This window comes from Megalobrama amblycephala, linkage group LG13 (genome assembly GCF_018812025.1).
Source record: "Megalobrama amblycephala isolate DHTTF-2021 linkage group LG13, ASM1881202v1, whole genome shotgun sequence".
NCBI lineage: Eukaryota > Metazoa > Chordata > Actinopteri > Cypriniformes > Xenocyprididae > Megalobrama > Megalobrama amblycephala.
Genome location: NC_063056.1, coordinates 10893479 through 10919422, shown reverse-complemented (window position 1 = coordinate 10919422; position 25944 = coordinate 10893479). Strand labels below are relative to the sequence as shown.

Genomic DNA, 25944 nt, shown 5'->3' with positions numbered 1-25944 from the left:
AACCACATTTGGAAGTGGCTCAGATCGGATGCGAAAAAAAAAAAAAAAAAAAATCGGATCTCGTGTGGATTTTTGTGTTAATGTGTGCAACTAATTCCATTCTGTGTCAGATGTGAGCAAAAGATCTGACTTTTTGTGCCAGTGTAAGTGCAGCCAAAGAGCTTGCACACAAAATTACATTTTGGTGAGTATCCTCGTTAACACAGTTGGTTATGTGTTAAGTGATTGTAAACATTTAAGAAAATGCATGTGCAACAGTATATTGGATCCGTATATTGGAACAGTATATTGGAAGTGATAGCAGCCTAATAAATCTGCTGCAGTCATTAATTAATTTATTTATTCTATTTATTTATCCTTTATTTATCCAGGAGAATCCCACTGAGATATTGCCATCTCTTCTTCCAGAGAGACCTGGTCAAGATGGCAACACAAAGTTACACACAGAGAGATTTGATAAATGTTAATCAAACAACAAAAGACAAAAGATAAAATCATTCACTGCTATTGAATGAATAACTTTTGTAGTAGTAATAAGGATTAGTCTATATTTAATGTATACAGCAGTGTTATTTTACATTTGATTACTTTATTCAGTTTCTGTTGTAGGCCATTACTCATCTAAATACCACTGTTAGTACATCTTGAAAAACCTAAAGCATTATTTATATTTAATTTGTATTTTTGTTCTGTTGTATTTATTTGTTGGTTGTGTTTATAATAGGGCTGGGCAATATGTGAAAAATATTTTATCAATAAAATATTTATCGGCTTAAAAATATTGCGATATTCGATAATATCGTCTACCCAAGCCCCGCCCCTGCCGGAGACAACTTGGCCAACAAGCACTGTAAATACATCAGATTGGTTGCACTTTATTTGACAATAGCCTGCGATTCAGCAAGCTTAATTTAGTTGAAGGTTAAAGGTTTGTTTTTCTTTTCTTAGTTTGTGCTTTAACATAAAACATTAGCTTTGTTATGTTAATTATTTCCACACTGCTCTTATCAAGTGTTTGAAATGAATTTCTTTTAGTGAAGAGAACTGTTGAATTGAACAGCATTTAACAGAGTTCAGTTGTAAAGGTGGACATTCTGGTGGTGAATGTAAGAACGATAAATGTATTTATAATTGCCTCTAATCTAAAATTACACATATCATGAAATAAGACTTTGATCATATCACCCACCAATAATCATATTAAATAATTGATTTCAATAATAATTTTTGCAATAATCAAGCAGCCCATTTAATAGAGATTTCCCAATCATATTCACCCACCTCCCTCCACTACTACGATGTTGACATCTTTGTGCAGTACCACAGTGCCAGTAAGGTACAGTTGGTTTGCATTGGCCTCCACCTTAAACTTCTTGGCTGGGTTATGCAGATTTCGGATTCTGTGGGCAAAGCAGATAAACTACTTGAGTAAACAACAAGATAAGCTGGCCATGCTATATGTATGTTGTTGTGTGCAAGCACCAAGAACAATGCAAAAAAAGGCTGACTTAAAGCTGAAATCATGAGAGCAAACAGTATCGAATGTGACGAGACAGAACAACTTAGGACTGTGATATAATAGACCTTAGTCAGGGTAGTGCCATATTAAATTTGACAGGAATGAAAACAAGGCTATGAGGGATAAAATACAGTGCGTTCAACAGACTGTACTGTTGTTTAACAACATATCGATTGTTCAGTTGATGAAATGTCTTTACAAAAACTTTCAGTATACTAAAACTCCATGAAAGTTTTAAAAGTTGTGAAAATTACGTAATCTAGGACTGTTACGTGTTCAGATTGTGGCCCCCTCCCTTTTTGTTATTGGTTGTTTTTCTCCCCCTTGGTATTGGTTTCTTGTGTTTCCGCTCTCTGCTGTCTTTCTGTTGCAGGTATCGTGATTGGTCAAATAACCTGTCTGTCATGATGAATCACCAGCCAATCATTATCGGGTACGGGATAAAGGACGCCATGGAGAACGGAAGAGGAGGAGCTTGGAGTTTTGTTGCTCAATGCTGTGATTTAGTGGTGGTTCGCTTGCTTGTTTGCTTCCTTGAATATTTGTTACAGAGAATGTCTTATCTGAACTGAAAACTTCATCAGCCCGGAGATCAAGAAAAGGAAAGAATGTCACGTGACTTACATCTTACCAACACGCAGGATTGACTCTGTTTAGACACATTAGGGAAGGAGTGGGAGCAACCTTATGTAAGTTTTGTTTAATAGTTAGTGAAGCCTTAGTTATGGCGTGAACGCCGAAGATTTCTTTATTTTCTGGTTTTGTTTTTAGTTAGTTTAGAGGGCGGGGAATTAGTTATTGAATGTTTTGTTCTTTTCGTTTGTTTAGCGCCGCTCACTTTCTTTTTCTCCGTGGCTTGTTTCAATTTATTATAATTTCTTTGCTTTGTATATAGCTGTAAATAGGGATTTTTGGTTGGTGTTTTCTTTTGTGTAAACTTATATTCCGTTGTAAATAAAGCGAACCACTTTTTGTTACATTGTTTGTCCTTGTGTCACTCACCCACAGTACTTCCCAGAGACCAAGTTTATAGGTTGTTTAAATATTTATTATGTGCGTCTCCCCCATACCTCTACGCCACCAGGGGACGTAACATAATTTGGGGGCTGGTCCGGGATCATTCCTCAGTATTGGGGAAGTTCCGGGAGTTAGCAGCTTGTTGTTTTGGCTCTGGGGACGAGTGTGGTGGAGTGATTCAAGTGACGTTGGTAAGTATTGCAGCATTGAGTTTTGTATGTCGTGTATATAGGGCACGTTGTCGTAAGCTTCGTGATGTCCTCGAATGTACATCGTTTTATCGAGAATCCGACATTGGATCTTTTTGAGAAATGTCGTAAGGACGACTTAGTGGCAATAGCTGAACACTTCCAGATCTCTGTTAGTCGGCAGTCATTGAAACGAACAATTAAAACTGTCGTATTAGACGGTCTTTCGGAATTAAATGTTTTAAATTTGCCCGAGTCGGTGAGAGAAGCAGATCAAAGTAGAGGGGAAATGACAACTCGTGAAAGTGCGGGGGCTGACGATGAGGAGGTTGAGCTTGTGGAAGCGGAGGCCGAGGCCGAGGCTAAAGCAGGCCTACCCCCATTTGAGCCATTTTCACCGCCCACGCCGAGTTCTAGAGAGAGCGCGAACTTGAAGGTTTGTATTGCTCGACTCCGCATGGAAGCGGAAGACAGAGCGCAAACTCGACGAGCTGAATTTGATCTGCGGCTCGAAATCCGACGGCTTGAGATTCAGGCTGATAAAGAGGTAAAACTGCGCCGGTTGGAGTTAGAGGAGGGGAAGCTGTCTTCTAGGTCCACTGGCCTATCTACTTCTGAGTCACCTGGCAAAGATTCGGCAGAGTGTGGTTCGTTTACCACTGCTTTTGACGTAAGTAAAGACATTTCATTGGTGCCGCTATTCAGGGAGATGGAAGTAGACAGTTATTTTGGTGCATTTGAGAGAATCGCTGCTTCATTAAATTGGCCGAAGGAAGTGTGGACGTTGCTGTTGCAATGTAGGCTGGTTGGAAAAGCTATGGAAGTTTTTTTCCACTTTGTCTATAGAAGATAGTATGAAGTATGAGACCGTGAAAGCAGCTGTCTTACGCGCGTATGAACTAGTGCCGGAAGCTTACCGACAAAAGTTTCGGAATCACAGGAAGGTTAGTAATCAAACTTTTGTTGAATTCGCACGTGAGAAAGGTGTATTGTTTGATAAGTGGTGCACTTCAAGTAATGTTAATGATTTCTCTGTCTTACGTGAATTAATGCTCCTTGAGGATTTTAAAAAGTGCTTGCCTGAACGCATCGTTCTATATTTGAATGAACAGAAGGTGACGGAAATATCTGCGGCTGCCATATTGGCAGATGAGTTTGCTTTAACTCATAAAAGTGTGTTTAATACCATGCGTGGTGAAAGAAACATTTCCGCCGGTTCTCTGCCGCTCCCTGTTGCGCCTAAAACAAAGGTTGAAGCACCTGCACCTAAAGAAAAGCGTGAGTGTTTCTATTGTCACAAAATTGGCCATGTAATCGCAGATTGTTTAATGTTGAAAAAGAAACAGCAAACTTCGTTCAGTGCACAACCTGTTGGTTTGATAAAAACAATTCCAGCTCCTGTTGATTCTGTTTATCAGCCATTTTTGTTAGAAGGTTTTGTGTCTTTCAGCGGCCAACGAGACGATCAAGTGGAGGTGCGAGTGTTGCGAGATACTGGAGCTGCGCGCTCGTTTATTCGTGGTGATGTGTTGCCGTTTTCAGAGAAGTCCTGCTTGGGTTCTAGCATCCTGGTGCAAGGTATTAGCATGGATGTTTTGAAAGTACCGCTGCATCGTGTGTATTTACAAACGGAGTTGGTTGCAGGTTTCGTGGACTTAGGTGTGCGACCAGCGTTACCAGTGCCTGGTGTTGAGTTTATTTTGGGCAATGATTTGGCTGGGGGTAGAATGCTGCCAGTATTGGAAGTACTGGATAAACCTGCTCTTACTTCTGTTACAGAAGAATTAACTTTGAGATATCCTGATGTTTTTCCAGCTTGTGTCTTCACTCGTGCCCAGATAAAGAAGGTGGGGACGGAGTTCACGTTGGATGACACCTTTATGTGCACAGAGGGTGATGTTGCTGCAGGAGAGCACGTGCCTCACAAAACTGGACATGAAAAGGTTAGTGGTTTGCTGACATCTCCACTGCCTGTAGGTCGTGAAGACTTAAGTAAAGCCCAACGTGATGATGGGACTTTAGTGAAGCGTTTTGATGCGGTGTCCAACTTACAAGGGGACACGTCATATTTAATAGAAGACGGGTTGCTTATGCGGAAATGGCAGCCTCGAGTAGCTGATGATGCAGAGTGTTCTACTATTTATCAGGCTGTTGTGCCTACAGAGTACCATGCACATGTGCTTTCACTTGCCCACGATCATGTTATGTCGGGACATCTCGGGGTAACAAAGACGTATAACCGTCTGTTGCGTCATTTCTTTTGGCCCAGGGTTAAAAAAGACGTTACGGTTTATTGTCGTACATGCCCTACCTGTCAAATTATGGGGAAACCGAATCAAGTTATTCCTCCCGCGCCGTTGGTTCCAATCCCAGTGCTCGGGGAGCCCTTTGAGCATGTGGTCGTGGACTGTGTTGGACCACTGCCTAAGACTAAGACTGGCCATCAGTTCTTGCTCACGATAATGTGTGTTGCAACCCGTTACCCAGAAGCAGTGCCGTTGCGAAAAATTACTTCTAAAGTGGTCATTAAAGCATTAGTCAAATTTTTCTCTACGTTTGGTCTGCCCAAGATCGTAGAAACGGATCAAGGCACGAATTTTATGTCCAAATTGTTCACGAACACCTTGTGCTCGCTGGGTATCAGTCATCGTACATCCAGTCCTTACCATCCTGAGAGTCAGGGAGTGCTCGAGAGGTTTCACCAAAAGCTTAAGGCGATGCTAAAGAAGTACTGCTGGGAGACAGGCAATGAATGGGACAAGGGTGTGCCGTTTGTCCTTTTCGGTATTTGTGAAACCACTCAGGAGTCTCTACAGTTTAGTCCAATTGAACTGGTATTTGGACACAGTGTCCGAGGACCATTGAAAGTCCTCAAGGAACAAATGCTGGGTCTCGATAAAAGTTTAAGTCCCACAAGAAACGTTCTTGAGTATGTGGCTCGTTTCCGTGAACGAGTACAGGAAGCTTGTGCATGTGCTAAAGAAGCTCTTGCTGAAGCTCAGTCTAGCATGAAACGACGTTTTGATAAAACGGCAGTGTCTCGTGAATTTTCAGTGGGTGACAAGGTTCTGGTGTTGTTACCGATTCAAGGGTCTGCGTTGTCTGCACGCTTTGTTGGTCCTTATGAGGTAGTGGGTAAAAAAAGTGACACTGATTACATCATTAAAACACCTGACCGTAAGAGACAAAAACGGATGTGTCATATCAATATGCTTAAAGCTTATCATTCCAGGGAGACAGCGTCTCACGGCTCAGGGGAAAACACAGGGCCCGTGGTTTCATCTGTTGTGGTGAGTTGTGAGTCAGTACCATCTTTTCCTGGTAATGCTGAGTTTGATGCTGATGAGGTGAGATTGCGAGGTGATCCTTTGCCTTTTACGCCACTGTCTAATTCTGAGATTTTAAGTGATCCTTCAAAGTTGCTGTGTCATTTGACAGAGGAGCAAGGTGCCGATATTGTAACTCTGTTTCAGAGCTTTCCTCAGATATTTGGAGATGTACCCAAGCAAACTGACGTGCTGTATCATGACATCAATGTTCATGATGCCGCTCCTATTAAGCAGCACTCTTATCGAATGAATGCTGCTAAGAGAGCTACAATGAGGAAAGAGGTTGAGTATTTGTTGCAGGAGGGTTTTGCAAAACCTAGTGTTAGTCCGTGGAGCTCTCCATGCATTTTGGTTCCTAAAGCTGACGGAACAGTTCGATTTTGTACTGATTATCGTAGAGTGAACTCTATAACCGTACCAGATTGCTTCCCATTGCCAAGGATGGAGGATTGCATTGACAATGTGGGTTCTGCCAAATTTGTTAGCAAGTAAGACATGCTCAAAGGTTACTGGCAGGTGCCATTGACATCCAGGGCATCAGACATCTCTGCTTTTGTAACCCCAGATTCGTTCCTACAGTATAATGTTATGGCGTTTGGCCTTCGAAATGCACCTGCAACCTTTCAAAGGTTAGTAAATAAGGTGATGGCAGATGTACCTAACTGTAGTGCATATTTAGACGATCTGGTTGTATACACGTCTACTTGGCCTGAGCATGTGTCAGTATTGACTATGGTGTTTCAACGACTTGCTAATGCTTCGTTAACTCTGAATTTGGCTAAATGTGAGTTCTGCAAGGCCACAGTGACTTATTTAGGTAAGCAAGTGGGGAAAGGACAAGTTCGTCCTGTGGAGGCAAAGGTTGTTGCCATCAAAGAATTCCCTGCCCCCACTACTCGTCGTGAGTTAAGGAGGTTTTTAGGTATGGCAGGGTATTACAGAAGTTTCTGTAAGAATTTTTCTTCTGTTGCGAAACCCTTGACAGATTTGCTTAGTCCTGCAAAGGAATTCATCTGGTCTGCTGAGAGTCAGTGTGCCTTCGAAGCCATCAAACATTTGTTATGTAGTTCGCCTGTGTTGTCTGCCCCTAATTTTTCTGTACCTTTCAAATTGGAGGTGGATGCGAGCGCAGTGGGAGCAGGTGCTGTGCTGCTGCAGGAGGACGAGGAAGGTATTGATCATCCCATCTGTTTCTTTTCTAAGAAATTTAACAAACATCAGTGTAACTATGCTACAATTGAAAAAGAGGCTTTGGCTTTGTTGTTGTCGTTGCAGCATTTTGAAGTATATGTTGGGTCTACTTCGTATCCTGTGGTTGTGTATACGGATCACAATCCTCTTACGTTCCTGTGTCGAATGTACAACCAAAATCAAAGGCTAATGCGATGGGCTTTAGTGGTTCAAGACTATAATATTGAGATTCGGCACAAGAAGGGAGTGGAAAATGTGATCGCGGATGCTCTTTCTAGGGTGTAACTCCTGAGTGGGGTAGTTTTGTGTATAAACATTATGGAATTTATAATGTTTGATTTTAAGGGTGGGGGTGTTACGTGTTCAGATTGTGGCCCCCTCCCTTTTTGTTATTGGTTGTTTTTCTCCCCCTTGGTATTGGTTTCTTGTGTTTCCGCTCTCTGCTGTCTTTCTGTTGCAGGTATCGTGATTGGTCAAATAACCTGTCTGTCATGATGAATCACCAGCCAATCATTATCGGGTACGGGATAAAGGACGCCGTGGAGAACGGAAGAGGAGGAGCTTGGAGTTTTGTTGCTCAATGCTGTGATTTAGTGGTGGTTCGCTTGCTTGTTTGCTTCCTTGAATATTTGTTACAGAGAATGTCTTATCTGAACTGAAAACTTCATCAGCCCGGAGATCAAGAAAAGGAAAGAATGTCACGTGACTTACATCTTACCAACACGCAGGACTGACTCTGTTTAGACACATTAGGGAAGGAGTGGGAGCAACCTTATGTAAGTTTTGTTTAATAGTTAGTGAAGCCTTAGTTATGGCGTGAACGCCGAAGATTTCTTTATTTTCTGGTTTTGTTTTTAGTTAGTTTAGAGGGCGGGGAATTAGTTATTGAATGTTTTGTTTTGTTCTTTTCGTTTGTTTAGCGCCGCTCACTTTCTTTTTCTCCGTGGCTTGTTTCAATTTATTATAATTTCTTTGCTTTGTATATAGCTGTAAATAGGGATTTTTGGTTGGTGTTTTCTTTTGTGTAAACTTATATTCCGTTGTAAATACAGCGAACCACTTTTTGTTAAATTGTTTGTCCTTGTGTCACTCACCCACAGTACTTCCCAGAGACCAAGTTTATAGGTTGTTTAAATATTTATTATGTGCGTCTCCCCCATACCTCTACGCCACCAGGGGACGTAACAAGGACCTTTATACAGTGCGTGCCATTGTAAAGACTGTACGTCTATCCCTCACAGCCTCGTTTTCATCTGTTAAATTCAACATGGTGTCTAACCTGACTAATGTTTTTAATTTGCAGACTGATAGTAAAATAAAAGCAACCAACTAGTGTCCTCCTTAACCACACAAAGTTGGTTGAGAGAATACCCAGAGTGTGAATACCCAGTTGAAATCTGGTGGCTACTTTGAAGAAGCTGAACTACAAAATAGTTTTCAATTGTTTAACATTTTTGGCCACTGCATAATCCATTTTTTTGATGACTACTATTATTCTGAATTGTGGACTTCTCTTTTCGCATTCAATTCAGCAGTTTTGTGGAGCTGTAGATTATCAGGATGCAGCGCGGCTGTAGAACACTCCTGATGGAATCACTGTGGGAGATTGGGTTCTCTAAAGCAGAACCCAGCAAGCTAACAAGACTTTGTAATCAAGCTGTTTATTCAGTGAGTGTGTGTAACAGCACAAATATTACATTTTAATGCAATATTTTAGCTGATTTGTCATGTTTTGTACCTGTAAACAGCAATGTGAACCCCATGACTCAAATCCTCCTTAAGTTTCTTCACCTTCTTCTCTTTCCTTTGTTCTGCCGTGAGTTTGCGTGCTGCATTTGCCTCCTCATGGGCCCTGAACACACACAGTGAAACATCACTCTATGCACACAACGCAAAACAAAAATAAATGAACAGAATACCGTATTTCCCAAAATATAAATTGCATTTTTTTAATCATCTAAAAGGTGTTATGACTTATTTTCCAAAGCCAAGCATGCAAAATGTGAAAAACAAAAACATTTGGATTCATGCCGAGAGAGAGATGTATGGGTTTATTTGTATAGTGCCTGCATGCATGTATTTTGTATTATATATATATATATATATATATATATATATATATATATATATATATATATATATATATATATATATATATATATATATAGAAGAGTTTCGTTGCAAAACGAGATAACTCAGTTTTTAACATTTTTGTCAAAACATGTTTATTATTATGTTATCATGTTATTATTTTGTTTTATGGTGCTACTTAGCTGTATTTTTTAAGTTATGAAGGTTTAAATCAAAACAAACCAACTGCAGTTGAATTGATATTAATTGGAATGCACAACCAAAAAACAAGATTAAAATTAAAAAAACGTTATCTCGTTCATAACGAAACTCTTCATACATATATCAGTGTTTCCCATACATTGACTAGACTGTGGCGGCCCGCCACATTCTAATTTGTCCCGCCACAGTCTCAAAATGAAATGGAAATTAGGTTTGAAGCGATATTTAAATAACCGTCTGATAATTGCACTTTTTATGGCAAAAGTGGGAGTCATAGAGCAAAATAAGTAGACTAGCACCAATTAAATTTTCGTGCACTATATTCAAATTAATCTGAAGCCATTCCATAGCTTCATGTGAGGGAGAACATCGTTAAATTCACGGTCAGAAACTCGTCTTCCCTCTGCCACAGCTGTCAATCATTCTCTGTTCAGCACTCAAGCAGCGCGTCGTGTTCTGTAACAACAGTCAGCACGGTAAAACTCTCCAATATGATATATTCCCATTATAATACTTGATATGTAGATAAAGGGCTGTGGATTTGCATAAAATTACTTTATCTTGTTGGAGTTTATTGCTGTTTCTTAACGATGTCATCATACTGGCTACAGGATGTCTGTTAGATCGCACAACACAAGGGCTATGAATTTGCGTCACACGCACAATAACTGGAATTTAAAAGTGAAAAGAAACATATGTTTAATAAACTGTTAGATGCAGATATACACAGGGATTCTTTGTACCGTGAACTTTTCAATGCGCAGCGCAACTGCACGCTCCGACTCCATATTGCTTCAAGCACATCATTCTGCACCCGGGATGCGCATTAGCGGTTTTTTGCTGCTGATTTGAAGCGTTTTATATTATAATGGTTTTGCACACTGAAAGATTATTTCTGTCAGAGCAAATAGATTCTGTCGTATCTATCATATCTTGTTGCCCCATTAAAAAGCTGCACAATACATTTAAAATAAGCGTCTTTTAATCTTACATTAATATAAATACATATAATTATTTACATAAATCTAATATAAATAGTTTTTTTTTTTCTTCATTTCATAAGAATACAAATAGTAATTTTAAACTTTTTATTATCATTTGGATTTATAAAATTACTGTGCAAAGTTGTTTTTTCCAAGAATTAGGCTAGAATACTTTTTGCTCCTGAATTATATAGGCTACTCACCTAGTTTACTTATTTATTTATTGGTCAGCTAATGATTATATGATTTTATTAATTTGTTTTTTTTCTCTACAATGAAGTAATGTGTTTAGTGCATTCTGGATTGTTTAACAAATACAGATGTATAGATACAGGCTCCCACTAATAAATTAATTCAACAAAGGTAACCTCTTTTGCTACATATTTTTAATGGTTTTATGGTTTTAATTGTATACTGTACACGTTTGACCAATTATGAACTATCTTTTAGCCTACTATATCTTGTGTATGCGACAAATGTGCCCTACCATCACCAATAAATAAATTACTATTAGAGCACAAATTGTTTACAAGAAAACTAATTTCTTCATTGATCTAGTCACTTAATTTTGCTCTCAGATTGCACCAGATTTATGCATTTAAATTTAAAATGTACAAAATTTTCCTCCGGGGGGGCATGTCCCCGGACCCCCCTAGAGGGACCGATGTCCACCCACCACAGTCTCACAAAATCCTGTGGGAAACACTGTATATATATATATATGCCCCGCATGCACACATGCATATATAGGATACACACACATAAACACAGAAAGACCATTCACGCTTTCAATCTGTATAATACCAAACTGTTTAATTCCTTAGGGAATAGGCTATTTTACTTTCACTTTCAAATTAGTGCCAATTCGGGAGTGGCGATTGCTTAAATGGTAGGTTCATTATTATTCTTAATGAAAAACAACAACAAAACAGTACAATGACAAACTCGCTTAAATGGGCACTTTTACACTTCGCTTTGAAACCAAATCTTCCACCATCATCTTGTCAGTCAAGAGTGAGGCGAAATGGGTGAAGTGAGGTGAAATCTGACTCCTGCTGATCTGTGCTACGACTCATTTGGCACACGTTTAGTTTTTTTAGTGTGTAGTGTCTGTTCTCTAACTGAACTAAACTATTTTTATTACATATACATATATATGTATATATACATATATATGTACATACTCAGATATACATATATATGTATATATACATATATATGTACATACTCACATATACATATATATATATGTGTGTGTGTGTGTGTGTGTGTGTGTGTGTGTGTGTGTGTGTGTGTGTGTGTGTATGTATGTGTATGTATATATATATATATATATATATATATATATATATATATATATATATATATATATATATATATATATATATATAGGGATGCCACAATTCTCAATATAATATTGAACCGTTCGGTACGACATCCACGGTTCAATACGCGCTTGTGAATTGCGTTTTTTTCGGTTTTACGTTTAAATAATTTATGTGCGTTTTATTTCTCTCCGAATTGACTGTTTGTGTGTGCCTGTAAGTCTACGAGTACTCCTCCCCGCGAGTAAATATTCAATCACTATGCTCTAAAGTTAGGGGGCGCTGAACCATCATTCCACACTTTAACATGGCGAGCGGCGGGGAAGTGAGGCTACAGTACGAGGAAGCGCCGGCGTCTTTCAAATCTGTGGTGTGGAGACATTTCGGTTTTGCCGTTGAGTATAATCAAAGACTATAGAATAACACAAGACGCGTCACTCGTATTGTTTTGAATGGGAGAAAGTGAAACGCGCAATATGGTGGAATAAGTCCCGCCTTCTAAATAAGAGCCAATCGCTGACTGATAAAGTCATCGCGTCACTGCAGCGGCCGTTAGAAGCACCGGTTTCTATAGAAACAGCCAGACGAGTGTCTCCGAAATGAGGCACAAGAGACGCGCATTTAGGTCTGCGCATGCGCATTAGCTTGATCCAGCCTGAAAAGTACAGATTTTTTGTCATGATTCCAGCATTTGAGAAAAAAAATAAAATAAAATGAGGCAGTTGTCAGATTTTATTGGTGATTTCAAATATTAAATTTAATCGAAAGCTTGGTAAACAGCTTTGGAGAATTTGTTTGTACAGTTTGTACATGGGCTACCAACAGCTGTGAGATGTCAGTGTTAATTTTAAAATAAAAAATTATTTTATATTATACAATACACTAGAAACTAGTGGACTTTTCTTTGCTTTTAAATAAAATAAAGGAGTATTGCAATAAATCGTTTTTACTTTTTCTACTAACCTCTTACTGTTCCTATTGCCTAAGCATAGAATAACAAACTGAACCGAACCGAACCGAAAACCGTGGTTAAAAAACCGAGGTATGTATTGAACCGTGGGCTAACTGTATTGTTGCATCCCTAATATATATATATATATATATATATATATATATATATATATATATATATATATATATATATATATATATATATATATATATATATATATATATATATATATGCAGGGTGCGATTTGTGAAAAAAACAGAGGGGGGGATGTTTTAAAAAAGGTTTTTTTTTTTTTTGAAAATTTGTTAAAAAACCACAGTAGAGCTATATATATTTTGGCAGCTGTTACAGAAACATTTTTACAAAAAAAATCTTCTGATTTAACCTAGAGATTTGAAGTATTATTATATTTGCACCACTACAAAGACACTAATTCTTAATTTCTGATAGAAATGCAAAATCAATCGGTAGTTTATAACGAGACACAAACCTTTACATTTAATCGCGTTTGGTCCCATTTATTTTTGATCACAGTGCATACACATACAAACTTTTAGACCAAAAGTGCACACATTTGGAGAAATGCACATTTACCTCAGATTTCATTAGATAGAATAAGCTGGGCCGTACACAGAGTTTCATAATTACCGAGGTCAGAAAATGTAGTTTGCTAGGGGGGTACGGGAGCATGCTCCCCCGAGAAAATTTAGATTTCCCTGGTGTACATATGTGCATTTTTAAGACGTTTTAAGGCCAACAAATTGGATAACAATTTAAAACCATGTCAACAAATAAATGCATGCACAGTTTTGAGGCAGAACTGTGAACAACGACGGTGCACGGTCGTATTTTCTTTTGCGCTTTATTTAAGCTATAATAAAGTAGGCCTAATTATGCAGCGCGCGCCGGCGCATTTGCACATGCAATTCTTGAGTGCGCGCCATGAGCACAGTATAACGGCTGATTGGACAGTCATGTATATTTTTTGAAGTTTTACCGACATAGCCTGACACCATCTCATCTGACCGCAATTCACTGTTGTTCAACTGAAGCTCCCTTGTCGTCACCTAACGTTACCTTTTCCGCGCTCGTTTGACTTGAGCCTGGCGCTGAGGCGAAGTCGGAATGCGCCTCTGAAAAGTGTCCCGTGGAGTAGCATCACCGGGGGGGATGACCCGTGGAGTAGCATCACCGTGCCACGGTGGGCAAGTGATTATACCGGTGTTGCAGCTGAACATCGGTAGCACCGACTATCGCAGCAAGCCTACCTCAAGCCATAATGATTTTAGGCTGCCTAAACACGTCATAACATATTGTGAACAGCCTGAATGACGGCACTTACACGAACATTAATTTAATATCTCTGTTATATGTCACGCAAGTGTACAGTGTGTGTGAGAGACAATGTGTTGTTCTTCTGTTGTCTGAGAGTTGATTGACAGCTTTTAGGTGAATTATTGGCAGCACGCGCCACCCTCTGTTTACATGAACATGTCAACATTGCATCAGCACCACAACATATGGAATTTTTTTTTTTTAAGACAACAACCGCACAACCTATTCGATATTCTATAATTAAATCAACTAATCAAATATTCGAAAATCGTGCCACATCATTAGTGTTTATAATGTTTATAAAATATAATGTTTGTATAATGTTTGTAAATGTGCAATTTTGACCCGGTGCAACTTTTTGTCTGGAAAATACAGTACTATTGGCTTTGAAACCAATACTTTGTGCGTGTGAAACCACTCACTTCTGCCTCTTGGCCATTTGTGCTCTAACATGAGCCTCCACTTTAGTGGGGTCCTGCACAGCTTCCGTCCCCAAAACCCTCATCAGATTAGAGATCCGCACTGCAGACAAACATAGACAAAAATTGCATACACAGAGCTGTAATCCAGTGGCTACTTTGTAGATGTATAAAATATACATGGTTTTATACATACACATTTTTACCACTAAATTTCCATGACTTCTGAGGCAATATTCATGATCTAATATTCCATGAAAGTCTATGTATGTATGAATGTGAAATAAGAATAAAAATCCATGTTCAAATTTATCATAGTATATCTTAAATAAAATGAATGACTATTAATACTATTTGTTTGTTTGCTATTAGTTTTGGTAACACTTTATTTTATAGTGCCATTGTTACACGTTACATGTAGTTACTAAAGTAATAACTGTAAATTATGCATAATTACATTCAACTAACCCTAAACCAAACCAAACCCTAAACTGTGGAAAATGTGAAAAACCTTTAATTGAATAATAACAGCTATAAAGAATGAGCCGTGTGGCTCATTATTTATAACTGTTGAGGTGTACCCAAATCTTTGGCTGGTTGGTTAATATATTAAACATATTATACATTTATACTTCCTCTGTCTTACTGGCAGGTGTCTGGCTGATGATGTACCTTTGGGTTCAGGTGGAGGCATAAGACCCAATCGGACCTTTTCCTGCACCTCTTTCTGGCCTTCTCTACGAGTTTGTCTCCTCAACTTCTTTTGTTCCTTCTTAGTCAAATACACACCCAGAGTCACTGGCTTATCTGTATCCACTGAGAAAGAGAGGCAAAAAGAGAAAGACGGAAATAGAAACATAAAAGGTTAGGCCAAATATTCGGATAAATGAGTCTTTTGAAATTAAACCAGGTTCTGTCTGCAGAAGGTTTTGATGTTCAATGCATGCATGAATACCTGGAGGGGCCATCTGAATGGGGTGTTCAACTAGGTTGGTGACTCCATGCATTTCCACCTCATCTAAATTTGTACATGCAGATCTGAAAAAAAGAACAGAAGAAATTTAATGTGACCAATTTCACTCAATTCTGTTATTAATTATCAAAAGGAACTACATGACTGCCAGATTATATGAAAAAGACAGCCTAAATCCTGCACAATGTCAATATGACTTTGGACCAGCATGCTGTTTTCCTCTAAACTTGTCTTTTTATATTTTATAATTGTCTGTAGCAGATTTGAAAGCTTTTGACTCTTACAATTCTATGTGGGAAGGCAAGATGTAGGAGTCCCACCACTCTATATGAGGAATCTCCCCCTCTCCCAGCTCTTTCTTGGGGGCAATAAGAGCTAGTTTAGTGGACGCCTGTATGCCTGTCTTCTTGGCAGCCTGAGCAATCTCCATCTGTAACTTCTCCAACTGAGCCTGAGGATAGGAGATCATATGATTCCTCAATTATTACTGAAGTTTTTTTTTTTTTTTTTTTTTTTTTAATCAAATTTTTAATTATGCATTTTAGTCAAAAATAAAGAGGGATGCTGTTGCCTACCTTGGTGCGTATGCGCTGGGCGATCTTCTCAAAGCGCCCCTGTTCATGGAACCTAAAGCCTTTCTTGGCTCTCTGTGCAGGAGTAAGGGCCACTCGTGGGTCAAAGTAAGATGTGGATTCCAGGTCATCGCTGGGTTTTTCCTTTAACTGTTGCCGAAACTGTTCCCTCTTCACCGCTCTGATGTTTGCTAGAGACAGAGGGAAAAAATACAACAAGAGAACATTAGGAAAAGTGCATTTCAAAACAACCAAATGTGAGACATTCATATTTCTGTAGCAGTGTGTGGTACCTTTTAGAGTGGGCATACGATGTGTGAGCTCAATTTCTTTCCCACTGGCATCAACAGTTCGTCCGAGCTCATCCAAAATGAGGGGAGTTGGCTTTGTGATTTCACGAGGCTCCACTTTACTATAAGCAAATATGTGAAAACTTTAATTTGTTTTAGCAATAAATTCCTCCTTAACATGAAAACACATTGCAATTTAATAAAAATGTTACCAAGAAACATGAAGCTTGCTCCCAATATTCTTCTTCAGATTATGTACAAAAAAAGACCAGCATTTCTACATATATACAAACACTCACGGTGGTGCAATGCCCATGGCGTGCAGGTTGGCCAGGGCTACCAGGTTATGTGGGCCTGTGTTTCCCAAAGCACCCAGAATTCCTGGTTTCATGGCCAGCGTGGACTGGATCTTGGCCTGCAGCTCAGCTGCCTTGCGGGCTTTCTCTATAGCGTCATTCATGAAGTTAGCAGCCTGAGAAGGAGCGATGGACTGAGTAGCACCCACCGCTGGGAGGATGGGACGTGGAGCACTAGAGTCCGTCTGAGATGGAATCAGTCTGGACTACAGGAGTGAAAACAAAAGTTTGGTATCCATTTTTAAAGCTTAGATGACAAAGGATGACAGACTATTAGGGATAAAAAAGATAACATAACATAAGCGATAACAACATTGCTGTCTACTCTGTACCAGTTATAACAAGTAATTTATTGTAAACTGGAGTTTACGGCTACATAATTGATTAATCTGTCGATTATTTCTTCAATAAATTGATTTACAGGATGAAAAAATCCAATAGTTATAAATTATTAAAAACGTAAATTGCTCATTACTTATTTTAAAGCAGAAGTTAAAATCATTAAATGAAACAAGGCTCACACACTAAATGTTAACTGGTATGAGGAACATACATTCATTGGAACAGTAATTATATCACATTTATACTCCTTTACAAAACAAAGTCGTTAACACTTTATAATAAGTATACATTAATAAAATATCAAACAACTTTTATTATCAATCAACTATTAGTTTATAGATAATTCATAGTTTATAAATTGTAGTCTTTATATTGTTAATATATTAATAGGTTATATACAAATAGTGAGTTCATTCGTTGTCACAGTAATTTGTTAACTTCCTTTTGTTTAATTCTCATGTAAAGAGTTACATATTACTTTATCCTTAGTATCTTAACCCTAACTGATGTATTTTAACACTGTGTTCTCATGAGTATTTTTATGTATTTTACTTAGTTCTACCATGTATACGTTTTCTTACGTGCATAGAAACAAAAACATACAGCATTGATGTATTGAGTGGCAGTGTGTTTATCGAGGTTGACTCAATTATAACATTTCTTTTTTCTGTGCTCAAAAAATATCTATATAATACACTAACTAAAATTATTCCAAATGTTTCTGCCTTTTACATTTTTATTTTATGTTTTATTTTTTTCCTTTACATTTCTTCACAATTTTATCAATAGTAACGTAAAGAAATGTTTATGTATAAAGTCAATTGCACAATGTGTTTATAAAAAATTTGGAACCCTTAATATTACTGCAATTAATGTCTAATAAAGGTTGGTTTAAAGCACTTAATTAATGGCAATTTTGTATTTTCCATGACCTAATCTAAAGTGAGGAGTATTTACCCCTAATACATTAACAGCTCCTTTACTACTGGTTTAAAATACTGTACATCACTTGTATGTTAATGCATAAAAAACATTATCTAACTCTTTAATTATGAGATAATTAAACAATAATAATTGTTAACTACTGTGACAATGAAGAACTCACTATTTGCACATAGCCTATTGTTGTATTAATCTAAAGACTTCAATTTATAAACTATGAATTAACTGTAAACTAATAGTTTAAAAATGTTTTATAAGTGCTTTGTTACTGCATACTTATAAAAAGTGTACTTGAAAGTCTCTTTACTTTACTTTTACTCTCATAAAATTTTTTTAAATAATTTATTGGCGTTACATGTAAAATTTTAAACCTACATTTAATAAAAGAAATATTTTAGCAGAATGTTTATTTTAGTCAGTATAGCGCACATTTTATTCTGAAAAACAAGATTACCTGTGATTAATTTATCAACAATCATAAATGAAATAAACCAAATGCAAGGTATTTTTATGATTCCTTAGATTTCTTTTTACTACAGGGCAGTCGCTGTAAACAGGTGCTTGGTATTGTTTATTACCTGCACAGTGGGGACAGGAGCCACAATACTTAGCTGTTTCTTTCTCTCCTCAATCTGCCGTGTGGCTGCTTCCATCATTTGCTTGATCTGAAAATAGGGTATCACAGATAGTATTTACACTTGACACAGGCAGTACATCAAAAATTCAATTATAAGCTATTAGTGCCCTCTATGAAAAAGCTGTGAACTTTCATACTCGTGCAGCACTAAGCATTATTATCCAAGTATTTTTAGGCTTACAAGTCATAAAATGTTCCAACTATTCTCGTGATCACACTTCATCCCATTACTCCTTTCATTAAATTTTCAACATTTTATTAAAGTAATCCTGTATGAGTTCCATCAGATACCTCTCTGTCTAGTGATTTATTTTACTGATGGCATGGTGTTACCTGCATCTTGGTAAGCATGCCAGGACTCTCTGTAGGGGGTCCAGGTAAAACAGCTGGTTCGTCCACCTCCTCAAAGCGAGGTACCCTCTTCTTCTTTACTGCTGTATCCACACTGTGTCCATCCTTCACTCCTTCCACCTCATCTCCAAACACTTCCTAAACAAAGGAGAGGGAGGAAAAATAAGATGTAGTCAGAGAGAAAGTTTACTTAAAAGGTACAGACCCATTTACTCACCCTCATGTTGTTCAAAACCTGTATGAGTATCTTTCTTCTGCAGAACGCACATGATATTTTAAAGAATGTTGTTAACCAGACATCTGACAGTAGCCACTGACTTCCATAGTATTTTTTTCCTACTCTGGAAGTCAATGGATACCATAGACTGTATGATAGCCAACATTCTTTAAAACATCTTTTGTGTTCAGCTGAAGAAAGAAACTCAAACCGGTTTGGAACAACTTGAGTAAGTGAAATTTTCATTTTTGGATGAACTATCCCTGTAATCTACCTTCTATTAAGAGTTTCAGAAAAGAGTGACTCAAAATTGATTCAGAACAGACTATAGCTGTGTCCCAATTCAGGAGCTACATCCTCCGGAGGTCGCATTTGAACGCTGCATACGTCCGAGTCGTTCTCATTTAAGAAAAGTAAATGTTAGACTGCAAAGTAATAAAGAAATTACAGTATTTTACACCTCACGTGGAATAAAAGTCAATTTTATTACAGTTACTTTTCTTAAATGAGACCAACTCGATGACGTGTGCAGCCTTCAAATGGGCAGCCTCTGAATTGGGACACAGCTTATTTGTTTTTTTAATAAATGTTCCTTCACACTCAGACATTGGAGGCACAGAAATCTCTATACCTTCAGTTCTCTTTTGCGGTTCTTCTCTCCAGCTCCTTTGCTGCCACGGGAGTTTTTGCTTTCCTCAAGAGCTTCAAATAGACGCTCAACAAAGCTGCTTGCCGAATCATCAAGAAACGGCCTTAGCTGGTCTAAAAGAAGAGAGAGATATTGATCATTAATGAAGAGTCTCATGGAATTCTCACTGCTTTGCCACAGTATATCAGACGCATTAAAAAAAAAACTCAGTTACTCAGACTCTAAAATTATGAATAATTCTGCATACACCACTGTTGCCATTGAGGCCCTCTACACTGGATGTGACAAAACATTTGTTGCAAACCCATTTGTTCTTTGTGCAAGAAGTAGCGCAATCAGTTTAATCAGTTTAATGTCTGGAATTTGTTGTCGCACTGTAGAAAGCATCACTGATTATAATCAGTTCTATTTTCTTTTGTCACATCACGCCTCTCACATCTTGTGTAGACAGGGTGTTACATTATAAAAAAAAATTGTATAGTAAAGACAGATGTGTCAACTAGGGGTGTAAATATTTTTCATGATACCTGAGATTTCTGGATTTCTGTCCGTCCATTTAAAGTTCATTCCCCTAAAACTTAAGAGATCCCAAAAAATTCATGAAGACATCGTAAAAATAATCAATCGAGCTATTTAATCCAAGTCTTCTGAAGACACACATATCGCTTTATATGATGAACAGATTTACAACGCACATGCTGTAGTAAACACGGATGTTCAAACGTACATGCGTGTGACGTGCGAGAACGATGAAATCAGAATTTAAATTTTTGGATGAACTAACCCTTTCAAGTTAAAAAATAGGCTAGTAAATATATTCATATATCAGACAAAATTGCGTTGCAGCAAATCCTTTAAATTTTAAGGTAGGCCTATTCAGAACAGAGCAACATAAAAATCAGAATATATAAGCAGCTATACGATTATAGGACAAAGTTTTACATATTTACCATTATAATTTGTGTTTTATTTTTTTTATTGTATCGAATTATAAAATAAAACGCAAATTTTAATCGGGCCTGTTTTAGGCCTTTCCTTATTTTTATATTTTAGACATCCATCAATTATGGTTATGAAAAAAAAAAAATGACTGGCCATCTCCTCATTAAATGTGCCTTTAGAGAGAAATGCACGGATTACATAATAAAAGAGTTTCTATTTTCGATTTGAATTATAGAGTGCCCCAGGGATGACGCGTTTTTGTAGGCAAAACCCGGAAGCGAGTTAGCATTTTAGGACTTCCGGTTCCAACGCCATAAAGTCTATGGGTTTTTTGAATTGGTTTTTGCTAAATCGCCTGAAATAAGGTCTGTGGTAAACAAAGCCTCTAAATACTTTCACGTTTTGATCTATGACATAAAACACACCAGTTATAACCCACTTGTGATTTTTTAAACTTTTACTGCGTCTTCAAATCGGCGGTTGCTAACAAATTGCTAAAAGGGACTACTTCCTTTGGCGGGGACTTTAGACGTCATCATTAAAAACGGGACATTTGGACAGCATTTCTCATGAAAAAGTGGATAAGTATTCATACACAGCGCAGATCATAATCAGTGAGCATGTTTTTAAATAGAGTTGTTTTCTAAATAAAGTTTGAGGACGCTTGGTGGTGACGACGTTGATCCGCGACCATGGTGTGCTGTAGTCCGTTTATAGCTTACTGTTAGCCTTTTATATCTGACGACTTTATTTAGGCTTCAAAATCTATAAATGTTGTGTTAACTTGTAAAGATTATCTTGATAGACAAAACGTGTAAGTGTCATAACCCTTTGTTAAACACAGAGCTTATTTTCTGCGATTTTCCAAAAGTCTATGGGGAAAATGAATAGGCTTTCAGTCGAGGGATCCCGCGCGCCGCTAACTTCCGGGTTGGCCTACAAAAACGCGTCATCCCTGGGGCACTCTATTTCGTTTTAAAGTAGTAATTTAAAGCTTTCTATATATATTCGTCATGCCTGTGTGAAGCACCCCTGTTCAAGCCAGAGACGGCAGAAAAGCACAACGTTTTGATGATATTGTGAGTGTACACGAACAAAAGTAGACCTTTACAGTTTGGAATGACGTATTACTCTTACCTTTATGAGCAAAAATGAATGCCTATTTTAAGATGTTTTTAAAATGCAAGAGATCTCGCTAACGCCTCCATGTCCTGCAGAGCCCGCTTCAGCTTCACTCCGTACAAACGATTGGATATGTGTCTAAGAGCGCACATTTATTTAGGTTAAACATTTAAACTAACATTGTGATATGCTTGAACTGTTTTATATCTATAGATTATATTTTAGACAAGTCCTTATGATTTGAGAAGGCTAAATTTATAAATGTTTGTAAATTAATTTTATAAAGAAAAGAAATGAAATATAACCATTTTTACATTACATACAAATCTGAACTATTTTAATAGCTGAAACAGTAGTATATAAGCTGTTTTGGGAGAAGGGGAAAAAAAAGACTGGATAGGGCCTATATTTGAGGCCCGTGCAGGGCGCTAATCTACTTCATCCAACGCTGTTTTGTTCTCTGTTATTTTCATCTGTGAGCATGCTCTTGATATATGCATTTCACAATTTTGTTGAGTTTAAAACGTTTGACAAATTCGTTCTGCTCTTGCTGTTCGTTCGGCAGACAACCCCCACCACCTTGCAAAAAAAAAAAAAAAAAAACACAGAGGAAATACTGCAGACGCTGCCGGGAAGGAAGACAGTAAATTGGCAAACAATGACAAATTGTTTATACTTCATATAACACACCATATGCATTCCCGTAACTTTCACTAGCAAATAATAAACAGAAAAAAAAAAAAAAAAAAAAAGAGTGCGTTGATGACCTAAACACCACGGTCGACATCTTATTAACGCGGTTATGCGGTAATGCGGTTATCGTCACAGCCTATATAATGTTGAATACAATATACAAAAAAAACAAAAAAAAAATAGGGCAATATTTGTGGGTCCTGAATGACAATGCCAATGTCTGATTTCACCAGTAAAAAAGGGAAATGGGTTTTTTTTTCTCATTCACATTTTTATTACAAAAAATACCAGCTTGTTTCCACACACCTGGTCACACCAAGAACTAGCGGACGATATCGTTCTGTTTATTCTAAGCAGAATGGATTCTGATTGGCTGTCAATATTTTCATCATTCATCAACTGAAAAAATCATTCTAAAAGTGATTCCAACGATATTGTTTCTCTGTATCATTATCATTACAGTTGTGGTGTGGACTCTGCTTTTCTTTTATATTTAGAATGATTTTTATAACTATATCTTTATCATTATCATCCTTGGTGTGAATGGGCCTCACATGTTTTAGATTTTAAAGAATATGTTGGGTTAACCACAACCGTTGATTAATATTTAAAAGAGGTTTAAATTAAAAGTAATATGATGCCCTTGTAACGAACTACTAATGATATTTAAGGTGCAATAAGTGATTGTCTTCAGAAACATTTTTTGTTATGCTGGTTGAAAGTCTCCTCATATCCTGATAGCAATCACTATGCTAAGCGGTCTAAATGTATTTTTATAAATATATATCATCTGTGGAAGGCATAGGACCATAAAATGTTCGTTCAATCATTGATAGTATGTGTTCCATGTTGGACAATGTGTGTTTGCATACATCATCAGTGCGTTTCTTGTATACTGTGCAGAGTCAGAGCGAGAATGACAGGCGTACAGCAACATCCTAACTTTCCTTCTGAACTGACAACAAGTGGCACTGGAAAAGTATCGACCAAAAGAAAGACAGTCTTAGTGTTGCTTTTCCATGCTGAAGACAACTGTGGGAGTAATTTAGCTTGTGCAGTTTGTGTACCTTTACTAATTAGCTCAACGACAGCAGCACCCATCATCTAATTGGGAACTTTTTTTATGTTTTCAAAGTAATAAGCAAACTACAGCAAACTACAACATCTACAAAAAAAGAGCAAACTACAACATCCACACCTTTGGTGCATTCGTAAGGCCACCACCACTAGATGTTTCGATCATTATTTTTGAGTCTTGCTACATACAATGAGTAAAACGTCATGTTTCCTCCTTCAATTGAAAATACCCTCAGCGTCCCTGCGGGTATTGTGCATTAAATTAGTTGACTACCTTAGTTAACATGAACTAAGAATGACTTTTACAGCATTTTATTAATCTTAGTTAATGTTAATTTCAACATTTACTATACATTATTAGTATCAAATGTTGTATTTGTTAACATTATTTAAAACACTGTGAACTAACATGAACAAACAATGAACAGCTGGATTTTTATGAACTAACATTAACACAGATTAATAAAATACTGTAACAAATGTATCGCTCATTGTTAGTTCATGTTAGTTAATAAATTAACGTTAACAAATGAGACCTTAATGTAAAGCGTTACCAGGATATCTTTATTAGTCGGTGCATAAGTCTCTTTAAATTGCAACAAATTTTCTTCCCATTCCAAAATAACGTAGTGTTTTTTTTGTTTGTTTTTTCCCCCAAACAGAGCAAACTGAATAACCTCTTATATGATTACAGGTATAATAACAGGTAAAATTCTGAGCATATAATTCACCTTGGGGAATAGCATTTTCACTACATTTATCCTCCCCCATAATGTTGTAAGAAGATGACTCCATCTCATGATACTTGTATCCATTTCACTATTTTTTTAAGATTAATTTCATGCACACTTGCTAAATCAGTTTTAATCCTCAAGCCTCATTTATTTGTATATGTAATATGTATTGTAACCTCCATTAACATCCAAAACCACAATTAATCTTTTACCATGAATGATAAAGAATCTCCGTTTTCCCCAAATTCATTCTATTAGTAATATTATTTTAATGACTAACTAGAGCAAATGCCAGTGTTGCCATTTTTTTAAGCTGAGATCATGTTGTGTTTCAGTGGCAAACCTACACAGTTAAAAATTAGCAAACATTTTGCAGAATTCTCATCTAAATCTGTTGTGTGTAATAAGGCTCACCACTATCATTACAAACTTCAAGCAATCAGGCTCTATTACATTTATTCACAATGAATGTTAAAGGTGCAATATGTAAAATTTTCTGTCCGCTAGAGGTCGCTAGAGGCCTATTCAAAATAAAGGCGTAGCTTGATGACGCCAAGTTTGAGCGCAGAATCTTGGGACATGTGGTCTTCACATCACAGCCGGTGGAAATAATCGGGATAGGACTCGGGAAGAAATCATGTTCATGGATGCGATTATTAACGTTACTGTGGTATGAAGCAGAGCATGACTCGAGTGTTATGGGAGCTGAACGAGGCCGCTGGAGCGATGCGCAACACACGCCTCATGAGCAGCGGAACTTTATTATGCCACAGTCACCAGCGCCGCTTCCGCTTTTTCCGGTCCAAGTATGAGGTAACACAGCTCTGTTTATCAAATTAGATACATTTGAGTGTGTTGAAAATTATGTTATGATGTTACTCTGAGTGTTTGCTCTGTGGCTGCTGTGAGACACTTGTTGCACACTGCAGTAAGCTAGATCGATTTTAAAATATCATGTTAAATGCTGGATGGCTTGTGTTGATAAATGGCATGGAATTAATTTTAAAATGTATTGTATGATGGAGAAAATGCTGTATTACTGTTAGTAAAAATAAAGCTGCATCTGATTATGCTATGTTAGTTACTTCACAAAAGTGTTTTTCTCTGAGGCATGGTAAAGCATAGCCTGGTAATACCAGACTCTGCTACTTCACTTTGCTTCGTAGACAGAGTCTGGAATGGCATAATAGAGAAGTGTTTTCTCTCTCGCTAGGGGACGCTTGTCTGAAGTTTAAAATCATTGGTTACCCGTAAGCCAATCAGATACGTTTAGTTATGACGTATGTTATCCGCCTGTACAGCCGCATCGAAGCACAGACATCATGCATCGAACTCAAATCTATGATTGAACTTCCACTGTAAACCTGTTGTAAACACATGATGATGTGAGCGAAATACCGGAGTGAACATGGCTGTAAACGACTTTTGCAGATTATGCGAAGTTAATGGATCCCGAAGTTTGCATCCCGTGTCTCGTTTCCCATTTCCGCGGTCGTT

The 25944-nt window shown here is 37.5% G+C and overlaps 1 protein-coding gene and 1 long non-coding RNA gene across 4 annotated transcripts in view; both read right to left on the bottom strand.

Annotated features, from left to right (window-relative positions):
• prpf3 (PRP3 pre-mRNA processing factor 3 homolog (yeast)) overlaps window positions 1-25944 on the bottom strand; it is a 30410-nt gene that overhangs the window by 2436 nt on the left and 2030 nt on the right. For 2 of the 3 annotated variants that reach the window (XM_048152223.1, XM_048152224.1), the window contains exons 3-15: window positions 19862-19992; window positions 18996-19151; window positions 18604-18690; window positions 16685-16947; window positions 16389-16507; window positions 16099-16286; window positions 15808-15974; window positions 15506-15588; window positions 15223-15366; window positions 14554-14653; window positions 8983-9096; window positions 7156-7251; window positions 1282-1400 (exon numbers count right to left, since the gene is read on the bottom strand). In XM_048152223.1, coding sequence (XP_048008180.1) covers window positions 1282-1400; window positions 7156-7251; window positions 8983-9096; window positions 14554-14653; window positions 15223-15366; window positions 15506-15588; window positions 15808-15974; window positions 16099-16286; window positions 16389-16507; window positions 16685-16947; window positions 18604-18690; window positions 18996-19151; window positions 19862-19992 — 1767 coding nt within the window. The remainder of the gene's footprint in view (window positions 1-1281; window positions 1401-7155; window positions 7252-8982; window positions 9097-14553; window positions 14654-15222; window positions 15367-15505; window positions 15589-15807; window positions 15975-16098; window positions 16287-16388; window positions 16508-16684; window positions 16948-18603; window positions 18691-18995; window positions 19152-19861; window positions 19993-25944) is intronic. The other variant, XM_048152225.1, reaches the window with a different exon arrangement.
• LOC125243024 lies at window positions 9636-11098 on the bottom strand. Its single transcript, XR_007178963.1, has 2 exons — window positions 10092-11098; window positions 9636-9992 (listed from the first exon to the last, which is right to left on the bottom strand). It is a non-coding gene; the product is annotated as an uncharacterized LOC125243024 (long non-coding RNA).